The sequence below is a fragment of the Amblyraja radiata genome, chromosome X, assembly GCF_010909765.2.
Source record: "Amblyraja radiata isolate CabotCenter1 chromosome X, sAmbRad1.1.pri, whole genome shotgun sequence".
Taxonomy (NCBI): Eukaryota; Metazoa; Chordata; class Chondrichthyes; order Rajiformes; family Rajidae; genus Amblyraja; species Amblyraja radiata.
The window spans coordinates 10067681-10093197 of record NC_045999.1 but is presented as its reverse complement, the minus strand read 5'-3'; the positions used below and the strand labels follow the sequence as shown (position 1 = coordinate 10093197).

The window sequence follows — 25517 nt, the reverse complement described above, 5'->3', positions numbered from 1 at the left end:
AGAGTATTGTGTTCACCATGTTATAGGAAAGATATTGTCAAGCTTAAAAGGGTTCAGAGAAGATTTACGAGGATGTTGCCAGGACTAGAGGGTGTAGTAGGCTGGGTCTCTGTTCTTTGGAGCGCAGAAGAATGAGGGGTGAGCGTATAGAGGTGTAAAACATCATGAGATGAATTAATCACTGAGTCTCTTGCCCAGAGTATGGGAATCGAGGACCAGAGGACATAGGTTCAAGGTGAAGGGGAAAAGATTTAATAGGAATCCGAGAGGTAACCTTTTCACACCAAGGGTGGTTGATGTATGGAACAAGCTGCCAGAGGAGTTGAGGCAGGGACTATCCCAACATTTAAGAAACAGTTAGACAGGTACATGGATAGGACAGATTTGGAGGGATATGGACCAAATGCTGGCAGGTGGGACTAATGTAGCTGGGACATGTTGGCCGGTGTGGGCAAGTTGGGTCGAAGGGCCTGTTTCCACACTGTATCACTCTATGACTGTGATTCTATGGAGAGAGTAGTCTATTCCAGTCCTCTTCTTACCAAAGTTGAAAATACAAAGATGAAGCTGCTTTCTGTATCCAATGTTCCAGTGTAAAATATATCATCTTGTTCCCTTTGCTTTCCCCCATTTGTTTGTCCCTTGCCTTGCAACCAGTAACTCAGACTGATTTTCCTCTTTCCAATTTAAAAAATAACTTTATATATGGACAATCTGTACAAGGCAACATGAATGAAAAGTTCAGAAATATTTGAAACATAGAAATTAGGTGCAGGAGTAGGCCATTCAGCCCTTCGAGCCTGCACCGCCATTCAATATGATCATGGCTGATCATCCAACTCAGTATCCCGTACCTGCCTTCTCTCCATACCCTCTGATCCCCTTAGCCACAAGGGCCACATCTAACTCCCTCTTAAATATAGCCAATGAACTGGCCTCAACTACCCTCTGTGGCAGAGAGTTCCAGAGATTCACCACTCTCTGTGTGAAAAAAGTTTTTCTCATCTCGGTTTTAAAGGATTTCCCCCTTATCCTTAAGCTGTGACCCTTTGTCCTGGAAGCTGTGACCCCTTGTCCTGGAGGCCCTTGAAGGCTCTTCAGTTTAAAAAAAAATTGAATTAAATAATTTAAAGAATTGAGTTTTAAATGTATTGCAATAAATGTATTGCAAAATGTATTTCCTACAGTATAATTTTGAGAATATAGAGCATAGACCTGTGGATGAGATTAAGCCTTTACTTAAAACCTTAGAGATACAGTGTGGAAACAGGCCTTCGGGCTGCCGAGTCCGGGCCAACCAGTGATCACGCCATACAGAGTCCTCGCCAACCAGCGATCGTGCTGTACCAAGTCGGCGCCGACCAGCGATCACGCCGTACGCTGGCACAATCCTGTAGACGAGGGACAAAGCACAATTTTTTTATTGAAGCTAATTAATCTACAAAACCTGTAGTCTCTGGAGAGTGGGAGGAAGGCGGAGCATACGGAGAAAACTCACACAGTCACAGGGAGAATGTAAAAAACTCCGCACAGACAACACTCGTAATCAGGATCGAACCCGATTTCTGGCGCTGTGAGGCAGCAACTCTACCTCTGTGCAACTGTGCCGCCCACAAGTCAATGCACAGGAATATTACAATAACCTAATTCAGACCTCATAAGCAGCACATTTGAAATGAAATAGGAAGTTGAACCATTTTTAGTTTAGTTTATTATAATCACGCGTACAGTGAAAATCTTTTGTTTGTGTGCTATCCAGTCTAAGCACAGACTTTTCATGAATATAATCAAGCCATCCACAGTGCACAGATAATATGGACGTTAGATGAAAATTAAATTTTACTTTTAACAAACGAGATCTCAAGTGGCAGACTTCCTGCATGGTTTCTTGAACATGTCAATCCTCAACAAATTTGCTAAGATTTTGTATGAAATAACTTAGAAAGCTGCATCAGAGCTTTATATTTTAGTTTAGTTTAATTTAGAGATACAGCGCGGAATTGGCACTTTGGGCCACCTGGCCTGCGCCAACCAGCGATCCCCGCACTTTAACACTATTCCTACACACATAGGGACGTTTCACATTTATACCAAGCCAATTAACCTACAAGCTTTGGGGTGTGGGAGGAAACCGAAGATCTCGGAGAAAACCCACCCAGGTCACGGGGAGAACGTACAAACTCCGTATGGACAGCACCCGTTGTCAGGATCGAACCTGGGTCTCTGTCACTGCAAGGCAGTTGCTCTACCACTGCGCCACCGTGCCGCCCGATATTATTTATGTCCCTCCATTCTTGTTTCCCGTGTAATTTATGTAAATAAAACCTTTTATATACAAATATGACACTTAAAGAAACAGCGCATTGTAGCAGACTCAAACCTTCCCATGTGTTATTGTGTTCCCAGAATAACACTTCCTCGGCAGTGGTCTGACCTGCAGTGCGGCCACGTTCATTGTTCAAATTGTGTAGGACGGAACTGCAGATGCTGGTTTACATTGAAGATCGACACAAAAAGCTGGACTGACCCAGCGGGTCAGGCAGCATCTCTGGAGAAAAGGAATAGGTGACGTTCCGGGATAAGTCTGAAGAAGGATCTCGGCCCGAAACATCACCTGTTCCTTTTCTCCAGAGATGCTGCCCGACCTGCTGAGTTACCCCAGCTTTTAGTGTCTATCTTCATTGTTCCCATTGGACCTTTCAACTGGTCTCTAATCTTAGAGAGCACTTTTGTTTTCTCAGCTTTGAAACTCAAAGAAATGGTCTGGTGTTCATTTACGACATGGCTGGCTCGGCATACACCAATTTTGAGTATGACCTTAGCAAGAAAATCCTTCAGCTGTTGAAGGTAAGTGAGCAACTGTTATTGGTTAATACGTACATTGTGAAACGTAGTAACTCTTGGAACCACAAGGATGGCACGGTGGTGCCGCTGGTAGAGCTGCTGCCTCACAGCGCCAGAGACCCAGGTTCCATTCTGTCCTCAAGTACTGTCTGTGCGGAGTTTTCACGTTCTCCCTGTGTGACTGTGTAGGTTTCCTCCAGGTGCTCTGGTTTCCTCCCACACCCCAAAGGAGTGCAGGTTTGAAGGTTAATTGACATCTGTAAATTGCTCCTAGTGTGTAGGGAATGGAGACGAAAGTGGGAAAACATAGAACTAGTATGATCGGCGGAGGGCATGGACCCGATGGGCCGAATGGCCTGTTTCCAAACTGTATCTCTAAACTCAACAGGTTAAAGCTTATCTTTTCTAAAATAACTAAACTAAGATCTGAGGTAGACAAAAATGCTGGAGAAACTCAGCGGGTGAGGGAGCATCTATGGAGCGAAGGAATAGGTGACGTTTCAGGTCGAGACCCTTCTTCAGACTAAGGTGTGATGTGAACTGGGAGGAGTTCCTTATTGCTTCGTTTTGATAGCACCCAACTGCATGTGTCAGGTGTTAAAAGTAAATTTTGAAAATCAAAAAACTACCAAAAACCCGACAAAGTGCTGGAGTAACAGCGGGTCAGGTAGCACCTCTGGAGGACATGGATAGGTGATGTTTCGGGTCGGGACCCTTCTTCAGGTTAAAGAAACCCTGTCTCGAAACGGCGTCTGTCAATGTCCTCTAGAAATGCTGCCTGACCCGCTGTGTTACTTCTTTAGTTTAGTTTAGAAATACAGCGCGGAAACAGGCCCTTCGGCCCATCGGGTCCACACCGACCAGCAACCCCCGCACATCAACATGATCCTACACACACACACACACTAGGGACAATTTACATTTATACCAAACCAATTAAACTACAAACCTGTACATCTTTGGAGTGTGGGAGGAAACCAAAGAATACGGAGAAAACATACGCAGGTCACGGGGAGAACGTATAAACTCCGTACAGACAGCGCCCGTGGTCAGGATCGATCCTGGGTCTCCGGCGCTGTAAGGCAGCAACTCTACCGCTGCACCACTCCAGCTCTTTGTGTGTTTTTCCACTTCCAACAGATGTGACCTGACTCACTGAGTATACTGAGCTAACCCGCTGTGCTGCTGAAATTAGCTGTGTTTGCTTTGAAATTATATTCTGTTATTGATAAAATGTTTTCCTTGGGAGTCATTGTTGTAGTTCTCACATTTTATTTTTGACCTCTTACATTCATGTCTCGATTTCCTCCTCTGGTGAAAGCAGTTAAAAACCAGCAAGGCCTCATTGGCCGATTAAATTGGTGTCGGTCCAGTACTTAAATATCAGGTTATCCCAAATCTGTCGACCACGTCAAAAAGGAAATTAAAGTCCCAGTGAATAAGCATTTATACCAGATGAAGTGTGAGATTAATGTTTAGATGAAGGGCTAATTTAATTAAGGAGTAATTAAGGGGTAATTGCTGATGATAACCCGTTCACCAACTACATATTGAACCAGCCTCCTCCCTTAGTGATTCCATCTGCACTTCACGCTGCCTTGGGAAAGCAGCCAATATATTCAAGGACAAATCACATTCCTTCTTCTCCCATCTCCCGTCAGGCAAAAGATACCAAAACTTGAAAGCACCTACCACAAGATTCAGGGACTGCTTCTTCCCCGTTGTCAGACTCTTGAGCAGACTTCCCACAAGCGAATGCTGTGTTGCCATCCTCCAATCTACCTCCTTGCACTTTTTTTAACCTGCACTTCCTCTGTAGCTGTAACATACTACACTCTGTCTCCTTTCTTTTTGCACTAACTACTGTATTCAAGAATGATTTTGATTGCACTCACGTTGATACCGACACGGTGGCCCAACGTAGAGTTGCTGCCTCAGAGCGCCAGTGACCCGGGTTTGATCCTGACTATGGGTGATGTCTGTACAAAGTTTGTACGTTCTTCCCGTGACCTGCGTGCGTTTTCTCTGGGATCTCCGGTTTCCTCCCACACTCCAAAGACGTACAGGTTTGTAGGTTTACTGGCTTGGAATAATTGTAAATTGTCCCTAGTGTGTGTAGGATAGTGTTAGTGTGTGGTGATCGCTGGTCGGCGTGGAATCGATGAGCCAAAGGGCCTGTTTCCGCGCTGTATCTCTAAACTAAACTAAACACGTGTGTAGGAAGGAACTGTAGGTGCTGTTTTAAACTGAAGATAGATACAAAATGCTGGAGTAACTCAGCGGGACAGACAGCATCTCTGGAGCAAAGGAATAGGTGACGTTTCGTGTCGAGACCCTTCACTAACACATTGAACACATTGCGGGCCGAAGGGCCTGTTTCTGTGCTCTACTATGTTCTGTTATATTTCTACCATGCAGATTTTTGCTGTGTCTTTGTGCACATGACAAAAATGAATGAATTAGTTTATGAATGAAAAAGTTTATTGGCCAAGTATTCACATACAAGGAATTTGCCTTGGTGCTCCGCCCGCAAGTGACAACATGACATACAGTGACACAGAAAACATTAAACATTAATAATAAAACATTATCGATAAAATATGTGAATTAAATAAAATCCCATATAATAAACTAGTAACATTGTTGATACCAATAGACCATCCATTGTCTGGTCCGAACCTCCATCTCAAGCAAGTAGGAGTGATGATGTCTCGAGCGTGCTGCTGTCAAACACTCTGGTTGCAGATGAAAGGAACAATTTCACAAACTGCTTAGCTCATCCACAGATGAATTCCAGCTTCATTGTAACAGTGCTCCCAGTCTGATCTCCCTTTGCCAGGGTAAATTCTTTTATTGCAGAAACAATTAAAATCCTCGTCTTTTTGACCTTACGTTCGGCTTCAGAGATACACCATGGAAACAGGCCCGTCAGCCCTCCGAGTCCGCGCCGACCAGCGATCACTTCATACACTAGTATTATCCTACACACGAGGGACAATTCACAATTCTTTTTTAACCGAAGCCAATTAACCTCCAAACCTGCACGTCTGGGAACCAGAGCACCCGGAGGAAACCCACGCAGTCACATGGAGGACGTGCAATCTCCCTACAGACAGCACCCATGGTCAGGATGGAACCCGGGTCTCTGGCGCTGTGAGGCAGCAACTCTACCGCTGTGCTACCCTGCCTTGTAACGCATTAGTATATTATCTTGGAAGAACATCCTGTCAGCTCAAGTCAAAAATGATTTTGATGATGATCAAGGTATGGGAATCACCGTGAGGGGGGGAGGGGGGAGAACAATGGAGGACCTGGCATTGGGGGACCGCCGTGCGAACAAAGGTGGAGCCGGCCTGGGTACTTTGTAACTTTGTCAATTATTGTGCCGTTTAAAATGATTGGCCATTTATTGCCCAGGCCTGTGTTTGATCTGTACTGCCACCTTTCTGTTTTCAGGGAGCCTTTCCCGCTCGATTGAAAAAAGTATTCATTGTCGGCGCACCTGTCTGGTTTCGATTCCCATATTCCGTTCTCAGCTTAATTCTTAAAGAAAAGCTTCGGGAAAGAGTGAGTACTGTGCAAACTTTGTAAAAATCCTGTCATTTAGCTGGAACTTTGAACGTTGTCTTGTTTTCTCGCGTGATCCATGCAAATACATCACTACCGTAAGCATATCCCAGGTCAATAACACACCTACCTGTAATAAAAAGGAAATGCTATCTTTATATCAAAGATAGATGAAAAATGCTGGAGTAACTCAGCGGCTTAAGCAGCATCTCTGGAGAAAATGGATAGGTGACGTTTTATGTTGGGACCCTTTCAATCAAGCCATTGGTTGGGGAGCCGCGCGGCCCGTAGAAACTGATGACTCGCCCAACCGGTGGGCCCGACTCACCCGCCGAAGAACCCTGCCGCAGACCCACCAGTGGGCCCAACTCACCCCCTACAGGCTTGCCAGGAGGCTGTGGAGAAGCTGGGCGGCGAAGCCTGCCTGGGCAATTGGAGCCTCACGGTAATGTTGGAGCCTCGGCAGCATCGGTGGAGCCTCGGTGGCGATGGTGAGGCCTCGCAGGTCGACCCGTGGTCGGTGGTCGCTGAGGGAATCACCAAGAGGGGGGGAGGGGGGAGAACAATGGAGGACCCGGCATTGGGGGACCACCGTAGAGGAGGGGGAAGAACAATGAACGATGGAGGACCTGGCCTGGGGGGGGAACGCTGTGAGGACGAAGGAGGAGCCGGCGGGGGTATTTTGTAACGTTGCCAATTATTGTGGCGAATACCTGTATACATCGGGTATGCTTGCAAAGAATTTCATTTTGCCTTGTCACATGCGACAATAAAGTATTGTATTCTATTCTAATGGTCAGACTGATTGTAGGGGTTGGGGCTGAGTGGAAGCAAGAAAAGACCAGGACCTCAGGCAAGGAGGTTCACCGATAGACCGATTGTCGGCTGGGGATGGTGTGACCCCAAGAGGGAAACATCCTTGTGAATGTTTGTGGAACTGGTTAAAGGACTTTTAGTGGAGGAAGGGGGTGAAGGGGGGAGAAGGCGAGGGGGGGGGGGGAAGTGTTTGCAGAAGTAATCTAAATTTAGAGAATTCAATGTTCATGGCAGATGTAAGCTTGCTGGCCAGAGTTAGCAAGAATGTTTGAAACTGTCAACTAAAGACTTACGGTCAATGCCTATTCCTCTCCGGGATGCTGTTAGCTGCAGTAGGCGGCAGATTAAAGGCAATTATTGCTCTGACATGTTATGGTCTATAACCATAAGGGCTGATTAGGACAATGGCCTCGCTGTGTCATGATCTGTTATCTACCAAATGTGAACAGTGTACCATGAGTCTACAGAACTGCAGAACAGAATCTACAGAACCCTCGCTTTGACTCTCTCTCCTTCCCCTCCCCCAGTCTTCCTGTCTCCGACTACGTTTTATCCAAGTTTGCTTTGTTGTTACCTTCTCCCAGCTGACAATGATCTATTCTACTTTTCCCTTGATCTCTATTCCCTTTGCCCTGTTTTCACACCCCACACTTCCTTATCTCTATCTCCCTCCCCCCCGACATCCATCTGAAGAAGGGTCTCGACCCAAAACGTCACCCATTCCTTTTCTCCAGAGATGCTGCCTGTCCCACTGAGTTACCCCAGCATTTTGAGTCTATCTTCGGTTTAAACCAGCATGTGCAGTTCCTTCCTACACTGTAGCCAGAATGATATGGGAGGCGTAGATAGTGCAGACAGTCAGAACCTTTTTCCCCAATGTGGAACTATCCAACACTAGAGGGCATAGCCATTAGGTGAGAGGGGGAAGTGTAATGGAGATGCGCAGGGCAAGTTTTTTACACAGGGGGCCTGGAACGCATTGCCAGGGGTGGTGGTGGAGGCAGATACGACTGTGGTGTCTAAGAGGCTTTTAGATAGGCACATGAAAGTGCAAGGAATAGAGGGATATGGATCATGTACAGGCAGATGAGATCAGTTTAACTTGGCTTCATGTTCGGCACGGCCATGGTGGGCCGAAGGGCCCGTTGCTGTACTGTACTGTTCTGCCTTCTGTGTAACAGTTTGCATGATGCCACTGGATGTGGCCGGAGTCACGACGGCTGTGACTTACGAGTTTGTTGTTTTAATACATACACTGCATAGATTTCTAACTGTGCATACTATGTTATTTCCTTGAGTAACTCAGCGGGTCAAGGGCCTGTCCCACTTTCACGACCTAATTCACGACCTCTGCCGAGTTTGCCCTTGACTCATACTCGCAGCATGGTCGTCACAAGGTCGTAGGTAGGTCGTCTGTAGGTCGTGATGCTAGTCGTAGGTACTCGTGGCATCAAGTAGGTCGGGGCGTTTTTCTAGCCTGATGAAAAATGTCCACGAGTAAAAAAGGTCATGAATTAGGTCGTGAAAGTGTGACAGGCCCTTTAGGCAGCATCTGTGGAGAGCATGTTTCGGGTTGGGATCCTTCTTCAGACCCGAAACGTCACCTATCCATGTCCTCCAGAGATGCTGCCTGACCTGCTGAGTTACTCCTGCACTTTGTGTCTGTTTTTGGAAACCAACATCTGCAGCTCCTTGTGTCTTCATCTTCTCGTAAGTTTGCAAGAAAACAACTTGATCACATAATTGTGCCTCTTGCAAACGGTCGTATTCTCCAGCATTCACCTTGGGTTGGAGAATGACTTGCTTCTGCACTGCTTCAGAGGCTCAGACGCTTCTGTTTATTAATGTCACATGTATACTGACACAGTGAAAGGCTTTGCTTTCCTGCTGTCCAATATGCCATATATAACTACAATCAAGTCAAATTCAAGTACAGTAGATAGAGCAAAGAGGAAGATACAGAGTGCAGAATATAGTTCTCAGCATTATCATAAGATCATAAGTGACAGGAACAGAATTAGGCCATTCGGCCCATCAAGTCTACTCCTCCATTCAATCATGGCTGATCTATCTCTCCCTCCTTACCCCATTCTCCTGCCTTCTCCCCATAACCTCGTGACACCCATACTAAACAAGAATCTATCTATCTCTGCCTTAAATATATCCACTGACTTGGCCTCCACAGCCGTCTGTGGCAAAGAATTCCACCGATTCACCACCCTCTGACTAAAGAAATTCCTCCTCTTCTCCCTGCTAATTAATTCTGAGGCTATGACCCACAGCCATCAGGCTATTAAACACGCCAACAAACAAACTCTGAACTATAACAGCCTATGGCACTTTATCTGTTTATTTATATGTGTATATATATGGTCTATGCTACATAGACACACTGAACTGTTCTGTGCTATTATGCTTACAATACTCTGTTGTGCTGCAGCAAGCAAGAATTTCATTGTTCTATCTGGGACACATGACAATAAACTCTCTTGACTTAATTTGACCAGTCCTAGACTCTCCCACTAGTGGAAACATCCTCTCCACATCCACTCCATCCAAGCCTTTCGCTATTCTGTACGTTTCAATGAGGTCCCCCCTCATTCTTCTAAACTCCAGCGATTGTAGCGCACTAGATCTTGAGACAAAGCACAATGTGGGTAGAGGTGAATCGGACAGTACCCTAGCTTATGGTAGGACCGTTCTGAAGCCTGGTCACCGAGGGGAAGAAGATGTTCCTGAATCTGGTGGTGCGTGCCTTCAAGCTTGGGCTTCGAGATGTGGGCCACGTGGACTTGCAGACTCCACCACAGACGGAGCAGGGCCTGGTGGGGTGGCTGGGTGCATGATTTGTATGTTGCTTCATTCCTACCGAAGCTTCTGTTTAATGCAGGGTTAACAACCCTTTGCCAAAGCACACTGTGATCAACGCAAGCCCGCCACTTCCAACTTGAGGTGCCGTGCACTCCAGTTTTAACTCTTGAAATCAACTTGTGCAAAGTTGCGAGGAGACGCCAATCATGGAAACGTCACCCATTCTTTCTCTCCAGAGATGCTGCCTGTCCCGCTGAGTTACTCCAGCATTTTGTGTCTATCTTCGATTTAAACCAGCATCTGCAGTTCTTTCCTACACAGAGTATTTTTAAAGTTCAAATGACTCTTTGTAAAAAAAATATCTGTTCAATTTTAACTGCTCTGGATTAAGGAAGGCACAATAATCACATTTGATATATTTTCCATTAAATAATTTGAATAATGCATTATAGCTCTTTCTATATGTTCAGAAGACCTATTTATACCTCTTAGATTATTGAACTAATTGCATCTTTCTTTGAAATAAAAATCATGCACAATTTTTTTCATGTTAGATAATACACCAGCTGAAATGTTTTGACCTCATAAAGAAGCAGTGAATAGATTCTCCACTCTAGACGTCGTAAGAGATGCACAAACCAAAAAAAACTGTCCCTTTACATCTATGTTAGTTAAGATTTTTCTAACTGAAGGGGTTAACCTTTCAATGCATAATCTGACTATCAAAAAATAGGCCAAAAAGTGGAGTACCAGGCACCTTTGTTAGGTGTAGATACAAGGAACTGCAGATGTTAGCTTACAAAAAAAGATGGAGTAATTTAGCGAGTCAGGCAGCATCTCTGGAGCACATGGAAATGTAATATTGCCAATCGCGAACCTTCTTCAGACTGATTGTAGCTTACGAACAGACGGTATGAATATTGTATCTCCGCTTTTAGGTAACTACATACCCTCCCACTCATTGTTCTTACCCACTACGTCTCCTTATACCCCTACCCCTCTCCCCTGTGTCCCACCTGGACTCACACCTACTCTCCCCTCCCTTTCCACCTACATGCCATCCTCTAGCTTCAATCCTTTTGTCTCACACCTACTGAATTTTCATCTCTGGTCTTTACATAGAAAATAGGTGCAGGAGTAGGCCATTTGGCCCTTCGAGCCTCTACTGCCATTCATTGTGATCATGGCTGATCATCCACAATCAGTAACCCGTGCCTGCCTTGTCCCCATATCCCTTGATTCCGCTATCCACTAGAGCTCTATCTGTAAAGAGCTACAATAACGCACAGTAGTCTTTACTGCTTTTATTGTTATAACTCACATTCATTACTGCACTAGCTGTACGTGGTCCGTCACACGAGCTAGAGAGAGATCAAGGGGTGGGGAGGTTACATTTATACTTGGGATATAGGGAGTGGTTAGTAGTGGTGAGGTCACTATGTTAAAGGAACATCTACATCCTTTCCCTTGGAAACAAACAATACAGTAGTGACATAGGGACCACGTCTCATGCGCTACGAGCAGGCAGGCAAACAGTTAAACAAGCAGAGGAGCATACAGCTAAGCAAAATCACCATAGCGGACGGGCGGCTTAACCAGTCGACCGGACCGGGTCCGCAGCTCGCCATCTCCTCCCTCTACAGGAAGAGCAGCAGCCGAGGCGGGGAAAGGAGCCGGGGAACCGGGCGTAGAAAGAGCAGGCGTAGGCAGAGGCGGGGAAATAGCGGCAGAATCGGGTGCACGGGCAGGCGAGCCAGGGGAAGCAGGCGGCGAGTGAGGATGAGAGAGCTGGGAAGGCAGAGACCGAGGCATGCGAGGGGCGGCAGGCAGTGTTTCGGGCAGGGGAGGGCAGAAGGGGACGGCAGGAGGCGGAGGAGGCTCGTTGACGGGACGGAGATGTTGGCGGGTCCGCCTGTAAATTGTGCCGTCGTGGTCGACAAGGTAGGAGCGCGGCGATCCAGCATCACCGACAACGGTGGCAAGCTTAGAGGGACCGGAGGGGGACTGCATCCGGACGACTTGGCCGGGAAACAGACGCGGAAGGGGGCGGCATGACTGGTCGTGGGAGCGCTTCTGCACTTCGTGCTTGTGAGCAATGCGCTCCTGGACAGCAGCAGGCTTTAGGGGAGAAGGCACGAGTGACCGCTGGGTGACAGGGAGCGGAGGTCGCGTAGTGCGAGACATCAGCCGTTTGGCTGGCGAGCCCAGGACAGGGTCGCGGGAGATGTTGCGGATATTAAGAAGAGCTAAGTAAAAATCGGATTCGGACAGTCTACAATGTTCCAGCAAGTCCTTGGCACTGCGGACAGCGCGCTCCGCCAGGCCGTTACTCTGCGGGTATTCAGGACTGCTGGTGAAATGGCGAAAGTTCCAGCTGGCAGCGAACCCCCGGAACTCGGCACTGGTGAACTGGCTGCCGTTGTCAGATTGGAGGGTAGCCGGGGAGCCGAAGGTGGCGAAGTGGCGGCGCAGCTTCCCGATGACGGCCGAAGAGGAGAGGGAGTGCAGCTGATCAACTTCGAACCAGCTGGAATAGGAATCAACAAGGACTAGAAAGTGCTTTCCATGCCACTCGAAAATGTCAGTGGCGAGGGCCATCCATGGAAGTTCAGGGGCAGGCTGTTGCAGAAGTGGCTGGCGTTGCGGACGGGGAGCGAGGCTATTGCAGGTAGCGCAGGCGGAGACCCTGTCCCGGATGTAATCGGCCATGCCGGGCCAGTAGAACTGACTCTGGGCGTGTGACAGAGTGGCTTCGGCCCCAGGATGACCGCGGTGGGCGGATTCGAAGTAGTGAGCATGCAGCGCAGCGGGCACGACCACTTTGTGACCCTTCACCACGACGCCGTCGTGCAGGACAAGCTCATCGCGGACCAGGAAGTACGGATCAGCACCGGCAGGTAGAGATGAGCGACGGTCTGGCCAGCCCTGCCTGATGACGTCGGCAAGCTGCTGCAGGGCAGGATCCAGGGCAGTGTGCTTGACCAGGGATTGCATCTGCTGAGAAGGCACAATGTTAAGGTTAAGCACCATCAGGTCGGAGGACTCGTACGGGTGACGGGCAGTGGATACCAGGGGTGCACGAGACAGAGTATCGGCCACAAACATGTCCTTGCCTTTGCGGTACACAATCCGAAAGGTGAAGCGTTGAAGCTGCAGCATCATACGCTGCAGGCGGGATGAGGCGGCGTGAATCGGCTTGTTTAGGATGGTGACCAGCGGCTGGTGGTCAGTCTCGATAAGGAAGTCGTTTCCCAGGATGTAATCCTTGAACTTCGAGCAGGCAAACACCACGGCCAGGAGCTCCTTCTCGATCTGAGCATAGCGCTGCTCAGCAGGGGTCATGGTGCGGGAAGCGTAGGAGACGGGTAGCTGCAGCTTGTCGTAGAGCTGCAGGCAGGCGGCACCGAGGCCGAACTTCGAGGCATCGCAAGTCAGAACGATGGGGCGCTTCAGGTCGAAAAATTTAAGAGTAGGTGCTCGGACCAACTGGGACTTCAGGGCTTCGAAAGCCGACTGATGGTGCGGGAACCAAACCCAGGCAACGTCCTTCTTGGTCAGTTCCCTCAAAGGAGCGCTCATTTCGCTGAGGTCGGGGATGAACTTCCCCAGGTAATTGACCATGCCTAGGAAGCGCTGCAGGCTTGGCACGTCGGCGGGCGAAGACATACTGGAGACGGCAGCAGTTTTCTGCGGGTCGGGCTTGAGACCGGAGGCGGTGAAGACGTGCCCCACATACGTGACCTCCGGGACGCGGAAACGGCACTTCTTGGCGTTGAGCTTGAGGTTTATATCACGAGCCCGGTCGAGGACCAGGCGAAGGTGGAGGTCATGCTCGGCTACGTCCTTCCCGTAGACCAGGATGTCGTCCATGATTATGGCACACGGCAGACCGGCAAACAGCTGCTCCATGGTCCGCTGGAACACCTCGCTGGCGGAGTTGATCCCGAATGGCATGCGGAGGAAACGGAAACGTCCAAAAGGCGTGCTGAAGGTGGTCAAGTAGGAGGATCGCTCGTCAAGCGGTATCTGCCAGAACGAGCTCTTGGCGTCGAGGACCGAAAAGACAGTGGCCGGACCGACCTGTGCAGCGACGTCCTCTACAGTTCGCATAGGGTAGTGCGGTCGTTTGATCGCCAGGTTCAGGTCCTTGGGGTTGATACAAATGCGGATTTCACTTTTGTCCTTTTTGGCGGCAACGACCATGGTGGAGACCCACCGGGTGGGATCGCTCACCTCTTTGAGAATGCCCCAGGTGACCATGTCGCGCAGCGTTGATTCCACCTTGTCCTTCATGGCGAAGGAGACGCGGTGTGGCGGGCGGATCACAGGTTCAACATCGGGGTCGACGACGATCTTGTAGCAGCTGGGCAGCTTGCCCAGCTTGTCGTCGAAGCGGTCGGGGTATTCCAGCAGGGGGTCCATGAGGGTCCGCACCAGGTGTATGTCACGGTGAAAGGAGACCAGGCCGAGGTCCTGACACGCCCGGGCACCCAGCAAGGTGACGCTGTCAGAGTCTAGCAGATAAAAAGTGAGGGGCCGAGAGGCCTTCAGGATCTTGCAGTGCAGGGTTGCCTTTCCCACGGGAACGAGAAGCCCTCCCCCATAAGCATGTAGGCGGGAGTTGTCAACAGTGACTTTCTCATCGGTCCTAATCTTTTTGAATAGGCTTGTTGACATTACATTCGTAACTGCCCCCGTGTCTAGTTTCGCAGTGAAGGTCGAACCATTAACAGTAACCCTAACCGAAGGGTCTGCTATCAAGGCATGTGCATCTAAGATCGAAAAGATGCCCGCCTCCCCTTGGGAGGGGGAACTAGTATCGGACAAAGGTAAATCTTCGGGCTCGTGTTGGGAATCGAACTCGCTATCAGCCTGAGCAACGTTGTTTAACATTCTCCGTGGTGCGGGTACTGGCCTGCCCTTGGAGCGGCAGGCTGCAGAGAAATGGTTTAATTTTCTGCAAAAGTTGCATGTCTTTCCCAACGCTGGGCACACATTGAACTGATGGGAGGAAAAGTTACAGTTAGGGCAACGCCGTGGGCTGGCGACGCCGGGTGCGGGAGAGACCTGTTGCCGTGGCGGGCCAGTGTTCCGCCGGCGGGCGGTAGCACTGGCAAAGTTGATGTCATGACCGGCCGGCGGCGAAGCCGAGTCCACCGCCTCAGCCATGCGGGCGGCGTGGAGAGCCTCGTCTAAGGACAGGTCGGGCTTACGCAGAAGTTCAGCCCTAAGCTTATAGTCTAAGAGGCCATATACAAGAATATCCCTGGTCACTTGGTCTGGTGTGAGAGCGTCCAGGCGACAACGTCTGGCCATGTGTCTCAAAGCGGCGATGTAGTTATCAACGGACTCGCCAACGACCTGGCGCCGATTGAACATCTTATACCGTGCGAGAATACAGTTAGTGGGGACGTCGCACATTGCGGTGAATTTAGCCATAAGACATACCGGGTCTCGCTCATCTTCACCTGCAGCATAGACAAACGACTCAGACCGTTCCAGGGCGGCGGGGCCGGCAATGTTGAGGAGTAGGGACGCCCGCATCTCGGCGGTGGCTGCGGGATGGGCAATCGTCACGTAGTGCTGAAAGTCGCGTCTAAAGACATCCCAACGGTGGGCAATGTCCGAATCGAAGACGAGAGGATCAGGTTTACGGCACGAGGTAGCCATGGCACGAGAGTATAGAAGGGGTAGGTTACTGGGTCAAATAAAAAAAAACAGGATAGCAAGAGAATAGGAGACGTAGAGCCACTATTGTGACACCATGTAAAGAGCTACAATAACGCACAGTAGTCTTTACTGCTTTTATTGTTATAACTCACATTCATTACTGCACTAGCTGTACGTGGTCCGTCACACGAGCTAGAGAGAGATCAAGGGGTGGGGAGGTTACATTTATACTTGGGATATAGGGAGTGGTTAGTAGTGGTGAGGTCACTATGTTAAAGGAACATCTACACTATCTAACTCTCTTTTAAATTAATCCAGTGAATCAGCCCCTTCTGCCTTCTGTGGCGGAGAATTCCACAAACTCACAACTCTGGGTGAAAAAGTTTTTTCTTATCTCAGTTTTAAATGGACTCCACTTTATTCTTAGACTATGGCCCCTGGTTCTGGTCTCCCCCATCATTGGGAACCTTTTTCCTGCATCTCGCTTGTCCAGTCCTTTTATAATTTTATACGTTTCTATAAGATCCCCTCTCGTCCTTTCTAGATTCCAGTGAATACAACCCTATCTGTACACCATCTGCCTATCAAAACCTTGACAAGCTATTAACTGCCAGGCTTTGTCCTGTCTCTCCTCTCTTCCAACTTTCTTTCCAACTTCAGCCAGAACCGTCACCCATCCATGTTCTCCGGGGATGCTGCCTGACCCGGTGAGTTACTCCAGCACTCTGTATCGTTCTTTGTTCATGTGGTTAGAGAGAGCTCCCTGCCACCTTTTGGAGGACAAATCGGGATGGGCAGTGAATGCTGGACTTTTCCAAAGATGTTCAGATAATGTAAACATAGAAACATAGAAAATAGGTGCAGGAGGAGGCCATTCGGCCCTTCGAGCCAGCACCACCATTCATTGTGATCATGGCTGATCGTCCCCTATCAATAACCCGTGCCTGCCTTCTCCCCATATCCCTTGACTCCACTAGCCCCTAGAGCTCCATCTAACTCTCTCTTAAATCCATCCAGTGACTTGGCCTCCACTGCCCTCTGTGGCAGGGAATTCCATAAATTCACAACTCTCTGGGTGAAGACGTTTTTTCTCACCTCAGTCTTAAATGGCTTCCCCTTTATTCTAAGACTGTGGCCCCTGGTTCTGGACTCACCCCACATTGGGAACATTTTTCCTGCATCTAGCTTGTCCAGTCCTTTTATAATTTTATATGCTTCTATAAGATCCCCTCTCATCCTTTTAAACTCCAGTGAATTGGAAAATACGCTGGTGGTTAACAATACAAGATGTGATGAGCATTCATGGGTTTAGTCTAGCCTGAACTGTTGGCTGATAATGGATGTGAAATGGGTTCCAGTGGTGTGAGTTGAATAGGTATGGCATTAAAATAGGGTGACATGTCTTTAAAGCAGATGCCAGCAGCTGGAATGGAGAAACTCCAGATGTTTACTTATAAGAGCACAAGCAATTTGGAGCAGGATTCGTCCTCAAGCCCGCGTCACCATTCAATACGATCATGATTGATCGATGCTGGCCTTAACTCCTCTTCTGTGCCAGTTCCCCGTCACCCTAATTTCTTGAATCTTATAAATATGAATCCATCTGCACTTTAACATTGATCAGTCGTGATCATCGTGCACTCCAAGGAATAAAGTCCTAGACTGCCCAACCTCTCAAGTCTTGGCAACATCCTAGTAAACCTCCTCTGCCCCCTTTCCTGCTTAACAACATCTTTCCCATAACAGCGTGACCACAGCTGAACACAGTACTCGAGGTGTGGCTCACCAATGTTCTGTACAACTGTAACATGGCCTCCCAAAGCTATGCTTGTAGGCTTCCACCAGCCTCCGGGGGCAGAGTGTTTGGGAGACCAGCAGGATGGATTTGGCGGCTGCGGTGGGATTGCAGGCATCTTCTCCCCTGGATGGAAACTTGGTTCATGACTATATCAGGATGGTTGCATTAAACGTACACAAAAAAGCTGGAGAAACTCAGCGGGTGCAGCAGCATCTATGGAGCGAAGGAAATAGGCAACGTTTCGGGCCGAAACCCAAAGGAAATAGGCAACGTTTCGGGCCGAAACCCAAAGGAAATAGGCAACGTTTCGGGCCGAAACCCAAAGGAAATAGGCAACGTTTCGGGTCGAAACCCAAACCCTGCACCCGCTGAGTTTCTCCAGCTTTTTTGTGTACCTTCGATTTTCCAGCATCTGCAGTTCCTTCTTAAACAAATGGTTGCATTAAACGCCCTGGTTTAACCTTGCGTTGCCTTTGTTTTACCTTCGTGTCATTGAAATATGTTGCCAGGCAGACCCATTGTTGCAAGCTGTTTGAGCAACAAATAGTTCTCAGGAGCAGAACATTCCCTTTCCATAACACGGGGAGGACCTGCACTTAGAAGATCCCTGTGTAAAGTGGCACGTCCCGACACCCACAAAGTTCATAGGTTCATAAGTCTCAGGAGCAGAATTAGGCCATTCAGCCCATCCAGGCTATGGCTGCAGCAGCCTGGGGCTCGCCTGGATCAGGCACCACTCATACGAACAAGAGCTAGAACTGGACTTTGAAAATGGTGCCTCTTGCATGCGGGCTCAGTAGACTATCTCAGTACACTTGCTGACCGAGGATGTGCTGAGGTATGGGAATAATGTACTGGACTGTATGAGAGAAAATAATTTCTCTGTGTGTTTGCACATGTGACAATAAAACACTATTGAACCATCAAGTCTATCCATTCAATCAAGGCTGATCTCTCTTTCCCTCTCAAACCCATTCTCCTGCCTTCTCCCCGTAACCCCTGACAACCGTACCAACCAAGAACCTGTAAATCTCTGCTTTTAAAATATCCATTGACTTGGCCTCCACCGCCATCTGTGGCAATTAATTCCACAGATTCACCACCGTTTGGCTAAGGAAATTCCTCCTTAGCTCCTTTCTAATGTTGCATTGTTTTATTTTGAGGCTGTGCCCTCTGATGGTAGACTCTCCAAATACATGGAAGACCCCCCCCCCCCCACTCTCTGGTTATTGTGGTGCTTGGAATGTGAGATAGGAACTGCGTTGACCCTGTTGTGTGTTTGTGTTGCAGGTCCAGATGGTGAAGACCTTTGAGTTGAAGCTCTACCTGCCCAGGGACTGCCTGCCCGAGCATTTGGGCGGCAGCCTGAAGATGGACCATTCCAGCTGGAACAAGCAGTTCCTCACCTCGCCAAAGGGACGCAGTGACTCGCTGGACGAGCTGATCGCCGGCTTCCCCAAGGACGAGGTGTCGGTGCACGTGCCGGGGCTGGAGGGGATGACGGTGGAGGAGCTGCTGGAGCACGTCAACACCGTGCAGAAGAGCGGCATCTTCGAGGAGTACGAGGACATCCGGCGGGAGACGCCTTCAGGCACATTCAACTGCTCGCTGTTAGTCCCGCCTTTCTTCCCACCTAAACCACAGGGTTGAAGTTGAAGGGTTGAATTTAGTTTAGTTTGGAGATACAGCGCGGAAACAGGCCCTTCCGGCCCACCGAGTCCGCGCTGACCAGCGATCCCCACACACTAACACTACCCCACACAGACTCAGGACAATTTACATTTATATCAGTGCAATTAACCTACAAACCTGTACATCTTTAGAGTGTGGGAGGAAACCGAAGATCTCAGAGAAAACCCACGCATGTCGCGGGGAGAACGTGCAAACTCCGTACAGACAGCACCCTTTGTCTGGTTCGAACCCGGGTCTCTGGTGCTGTGAGGCAGCAACTCTACTGCTGCGCCACCAAGCCGTCCTTATTGTCTAGCAGAATCCTACAAGACAGGGGCGACCATGATGGCAACCGGGTAGAGTTGTTGCCTTACAGCGCCGGAGACCCGGGTTCAATCCCGACTACGGAGTTTGTACCTTCTCCCTGTGGCCGTGTGGGTTTTCTCCGAGATCTTCGGTTTCCTCCCACACTCCAAAGACATACAGGTTTGTAGGCAAATTGGCTTGGTATAAATGTAAAAATTGTCCCTAGTGTGTGCAGGATAATTAATATGCGGGGATCGCTGGTCGGCGCGGACCCGGTGGGCCGAAGGGCTCGTTTCCGCGCTGTATCTCCAAGCTAAACTAAACTAAAGATGTGGTATGTCCAAATGGGTGCACAAAAGCGTGGCACTGTCTGTCGTACAAGCTGATTAGTGTAAAGGGCCTGTCCCACGTACGTGTTCTTAGCATGCAAATTACGCGACCTCATTCTACAGCTTCAGGATATTTTCCACCAGAGTCCACCCCCCCGGAGTCAAAAAGTGTTCCCTTTCTATACTAACTCATATAAGTACTGTAATTGTTGATGATTGTGGAGCCTGCGCCATTACTCCCTGGTCGGTATCAAATATCTTAAATGCCGTTTACTTTTAGTCTGATTTTGATATTATAAAGCATATCTCCAAAGAAAAGATAGAGACACACAGATAGACACACTGGAGTAACTCAGCGGGACAGGCAGCATCTCTGGAGAGAAGGAATGGGTGACTTTTCGGGTGGAGACCCTTCTTCAGACTGGGAGGTTTTACTCAGTCTAAAGAAGGGTCTTGACCCGAAACGTTACCCATTCCTTCTCTCCAGAGATGCTGCCTATCCCGCTGAGTTTCTCCAGCATTTTAGTGTGATCTTCGGTGTAAACCAGCGGCTTTAGTTCCGTCCAACACATATCTCCAAAGGGATTCAGGTACAAAGGCTTCTGTTTTGTGAATCAACACTTCAGACTGTTTACACAGCATCGATAGAATCAGTTAACTTGAATGATTTTTTACATTTTGTTTTGCAAGTGACATTTTTATTTTGTCTTGTCACTGATAGCTGCTTACTGAAACTTCCAGAGGCCAATAATTTTCAAGCAAGAGCAAGCAGGAGATTTACGACAATGTTGCCAGGACTTGAGTGCCTGAGCTACAGGGAGAGGTTATGCAGGCTAGGCCTTTACTCCTTGGAGCGTCAGAGGCTGAGGGTTGATCGTACAGAGGTGTATAAAATGATGAGGAGGATAGATAGGGCGAATACACAGCCCTGTACCCAGGATAACGGAAGTCAGAACCTGTGGAAATAGGTTTAAGATGAGAGGGGAAACATTTACTACAAAAGTGAAGGGCAACTTTTCACACAGAGGGTGGTGGGGATGTGGAGGTAGTTGAGGGGGGTACTGTAACAACATTTAAAAGACGTTTGGATGGGTACATGGATAGGATAGGGCTGTAGGCCAAATGAGGGCAGGTTGGACTAGTGTAGCTGGGGCTGGCATGGGCAAGTTGGACCGAAGGGCCTGTTTCCGTGCTGTACGACTATGACTCCACATTGCAAGCTTGAAGAACAGGATAGTTTGCTGCCTATAATCTGGCCCGAGTATAACAGTGAACGACTCTGTAAAGTGTGGCTCTCTGAAATTCTGATGTTGGAAATGATGTGTTATCTGATTGAACGTGGATTTCAGAGGTTGAAGATTGTGTTTATATCAAGCACCGGAAGATACATCAAACTGCAGAAGCTGGAAACAAAGGCAAAACATGCTGGATAACAATCCACCAGAGCAGAACGCAGGCCGGTGTGGTGAAGTGGAGTACAAGTGTAGTGTACTCCACTTGTGGTGAGACACTAACTGCGGAACTTGCCCCATGAGAACATTTTGGGAGACGTGAGATCAGGCAGACTCGCTGAATTTAAAAAAAACACAAATAACCAGACAACCAGGACTGATGTCTTTCATGTTTGGCCATCTGGGTTATTTAGATTAGTTTAATATTTTCTGACTGACTAATGTCGACTTTGGTCTTTGCGAGCGGCAGTGAGGAGGTCTGGACCAGAGACAACTTTCCTTCGTCTGCCCTCCACTGGTTGGCATCTTCCCACGGGGATCTGGTTGGCATCTTCCCACGGGGATCTGGTTGGCATCTTCCCACGGGGATCTGGTTGGCATCTTCCCACGGGGATCTGGTTGGCATCTTCCCACGGGGATTTCTCTTCTTGTGTTTACAGTCGTGGCAGTGCGTTGGCAACAGCGTACAAACTGGCTGAGTATTTTAGAATTCATTTGCTTTCCCCTCTCTCCGCTCAATGGAACCATGGATGGCCAGAGAACAGAAAGTGTGTTTGGCCCGTCACACCTTGTGAAGTCTTGGATGGAGTTTTAACAGCTGTCCCACTACTCTGCTTTAGCCTTGTATTTAAAACAATACAGCACAGAAACAGGCTCTTCATGTGTGTGCTGCCCTCTCTATCTGCGCTAATCCCATTTACTTGGTCGGTAGCTTTCAATGCCGTGACAATTCAGTGCTCATCGCCTGCACCCTTCTTAAACACTGAGAGTATCTGCCTTCACCAGCGGCTGAGGCAGAGTGTTGCAGCTTGCAAACACTATCGGCACCCAGCACACTGGTGGTGCAGCGGTAGAGTTGCTGCCTTACAGCACTTGCAACGCCGGAAACCCAGGTTCGATCCCGACTGTGGGTGCTGTCTATACGGAGTATGTACGTTCCCCCCGTGAACGCGTGGGTTCTCCAAGATCTTCGGTATCCTCCCACACTCCAAAGGCATACAGGTTTGCAGGCTAATTGGCTTGGTATAAGTGTAAATTGTCCCTAGTGGGTGTAGGATAGTGTTAGTGTGCTGGTCGGTGCGGACTCAGTGGGCCGATGGGCATATGTCCGCGCTGTATCTCTAAACTAAACGAGACTGATCTGAAACTTTGGGGAACTGAGGGTGAATGGTAGACTGTGTGCAGTTCTGGTCACCCAGTGTTATACGAGAATTTCCCCGCACAGTGTGTGACCCATAGCACGGTGACCATAGCGCTGTGTTTAAAGCCCATGGCGCTGTGGCTGGTCGCGCTACATTTAGAACCCATAGCGCTGCGGCCGACAGCTCTTTGTTTAAATACCCACGTGTTAAGCCGACAGCGTTCTGTTTAAACCTTTGCACCGCAAACCGGCAGCGCCGTGTGTATTACCTTTACGCAGCAAGTCTGTAGTGCTGTGTAGTGCTTGACGCGCCAGTCTGCGGCTGATAGTGCTTTGGTTCCGGGGGGGGGGGGGGACCTCGCCTGGATGCAGTCCCCTGCCATTGGTGATAGTTTGAATCGGGAGCAGCGGTACTGGCCAGGACTTACTGCCGGTTATTTCAACACCTGATTTCTTACCTGTATTAAGGCAGGCGCCAGGAAACCAGAAGTTAGTTCAAGTTCATGTACGACGGGCTGAGTCGCGATCAGCGCTGCGGATGGAAGCAGAGAGCGAGAGATGGGCTGCTTTAAACCGGACCCCGCGCATACTTTAGTATTCTTTTTATTCTCTCTTGCCAATAATACTGATTTGCAACTAAACAAACGAGTGAGCCTTTTTCTGTTCTACTCGTCAATTTCCTTGAACCCGTTCCCTTGTAACAATTGGCGTAGTCGGCAGGATCTGATGAATGGAATAGAAAATGTTTGGTAAAAAGAAATAGCAAACGGGATGGTGCTGGTGCAGGGCAAGCACCCCCGCAACGAGCTGCTACCCTCAGTGCAGGGGAGCCCGCAGCAGGTGGGACCAATGACCTCGAGTCTTCAATGCTTTTAACGGGTCACGAGGGAGAAGTTTATTGTTGTAACTTTCACCTGAATGAGTGTTGAAAGAGATTGTAATATGAGTTTGTGGATCTGCTTCAGTGGCTAGATTAGATTAGATATTAGATATAATTTATTGCCACACAGCCAGGCTGGTGGAAATTTGGGTTGTCTGCAGCGATACAATAATAAAGAACACACAACCACAATAAAACTGTAACACAAACATCCACCACAGCATTCATCACTGTGGTGGAAGGCACAAAATTTGGCCAGTCCTCCTCCATTTCCCCCCCGTGGTCAGGACCAGAGTCCAGAGTCAGTCCAGGATCGGCTCTTCCTCACCGGAGACCGCGGCTTTAAGTTGTTGTAGGCCGCAGGCCGGCGGTCAAGATTTAAAGTCCCCGCCGCAGCCAGAAGCACCGTAGACTGCAGGGCCGGCGGTCGAAGCTCCCCTCCAGGGGTGATGGTAAGTCCATGCCGGACCCGCGGTAGAAGTCGGCCGCGGGCCGGCAGTGATGGCTTCTTCCCCCGGGTCCCCAACGTGAGATCCCGGGCTATAGACGCTGCACCAGCTGGAGCTCTGCAGACCACGGCTTCAGGCTGCGACTTCAGGCTGCCGGCTGCCCCGGGTCAGCGAAACGGAGCGCTCCCCTCCAGCGAGCCCCAGCGAGGGCTCACCCGCTCCACGCCGAGAGTCCACGCTGCGCCCGCCGCTGAAGCCCCGGGCGCGTCTCCGGGATAGGCCGCGTCTGATCCTGATCCGCGTCGTAGCATGTAAATAGTCATAATCATACTGAGTATAATCTGGAATGAGCTGCCAGAGGAAGCTATAGAACTGGTGACACGGTGGTGCAGTGGTAAGAGTTGCTGCCTTACAGCACCAGAGACCTGGGTTCAATCCTGACTACTGGTGATGTCTGAACGGAGTTTGTACGTTCTCCCCGTGACCCGCATGGGTTTTCTCTGGGTGTTCCGGTTTTCTCCCATACTCCAATGATGTACAGGTTTGTCGGTTAATTGGCTTCAGTAAACATTGTAAATTGTCCCTGATGTGTAGTGCACACTGGTCCGCGTGGGCTGAAGGGCCTGTTTCCACGCTGTATCTCTAAAGTCCGAAGACCATGACATTATGCAATAGCCAGGCCTTCCAAAAATAGGAGGGGAAGAGGGAGGGGTGGGGGGGGGAGGGGGGGGAGTGTATTAGTTTGTCCCCCAGCTGCTTCAATAAGCTCCCTAATACTAGGCTCAAAGAATGAGAAATGGAGTGGCTTGTCTTCCCTCTTAACATATGGTGCATGGATAGGAATGGTTTGGAGGGATATGGGCCAAATGTGAGCAAATCTGGACCCCATATCTGAGCAAGGGTGTGCTGGCTCTGGAGAGGGTCCAGGGAAGGTTTACAAGAATGATTCCAGGAATGAATGGGTTAGCATATGATGAGTGTTTGACGGCACTGGGCCTCTACTCGCTGGTGTTTAGAAGGTTGTGGGGGAACCTCATTGAAACTTACAGAATAATGAAAGGCATAGATAGAGTGGATGTGGAAAGGATGTTTCCACTGGTGGGAGAGTCTAGGACCAGAGGTCATAGCCTCAGAATTAAAGGGCGCTCTTTTAGAAATGAGTTGAGGAGGAACTACTTTAGTTAGAGGGTAGTTAATCTGTGGACCTCATTGCCACATAGAGCTGTGGAGGCCAAGTCAGTGGAAATTTTTAAGGCAGAGATAAACAAATTCTGGATTAGAACGGGTGTCAAGGGTTATGGGGAGAAGGCAGCAAATGGGAATAGGAGGCATAGATCAGCCATGATTGAATGGGGGAGTAGACTCGATGGGCCAAATGGCCTAATTCTACTACTACAACTTGAGGGATGAGCTTGGTGAGGAAATTTGATCAGCATGGACGAGTTGGGCCGAAGGGCCTATTTCCGTGCTGTATTGCTGTATGACTCCAAGATGATTTTTCTTGTAATAGTTTTTTTTTCTTTGCTTGTAGACAGCCGTACAACCAGCAGAAGAATCGATACGGGGATGTACTGTGCCTGGACCAGACCAGAGTAAAGTTGAAGCCTTTCAATCATGATGAGGTAAGAGAGATTTGGACCCACACAGGGAGGCTGAATCATCACTTGGTTCCAGGCCCTGTGGATCTGGAGTGGTTTGCTTTTAGTTTTAGAGATAGCAGCCTGGAAATAGGCCCTCCGGCCCACCGAGACCACGCTGACCATTGATCGCCTGCTCACACGAGT

General features: G+C 49.0%; 1 protein-coding gene across 1 annotated transcript in view; it reads left to right on the top strand.

Moving 5' to 3' along the window:
• Positions 1-25517, top strand: part of ptpn9 (protein tyrosine phosphatase non-receptor type 9) — a 101608-nt gene that overhangs the window by 53959 nt on the left and 22132 nt on the right. Inside the window, exons 5-8 of the mRNA XM_033014762.1 lie at positions 2742-2847; positions 6301-6411; positions 18797-19116; positions 25265-25355. Of these exons, the coding sequence (XP_032870653.1) occupies positions 2742-2847; positions 6301-6411; positions 18797-19116; positions 25265-25355 (628 nt within the window). The remainder of the gene's footprint in view (positions 1-2741; positions 2848-6300; positions 6412-18796; positions 19117-25264; positions 25356-25517) is intronic.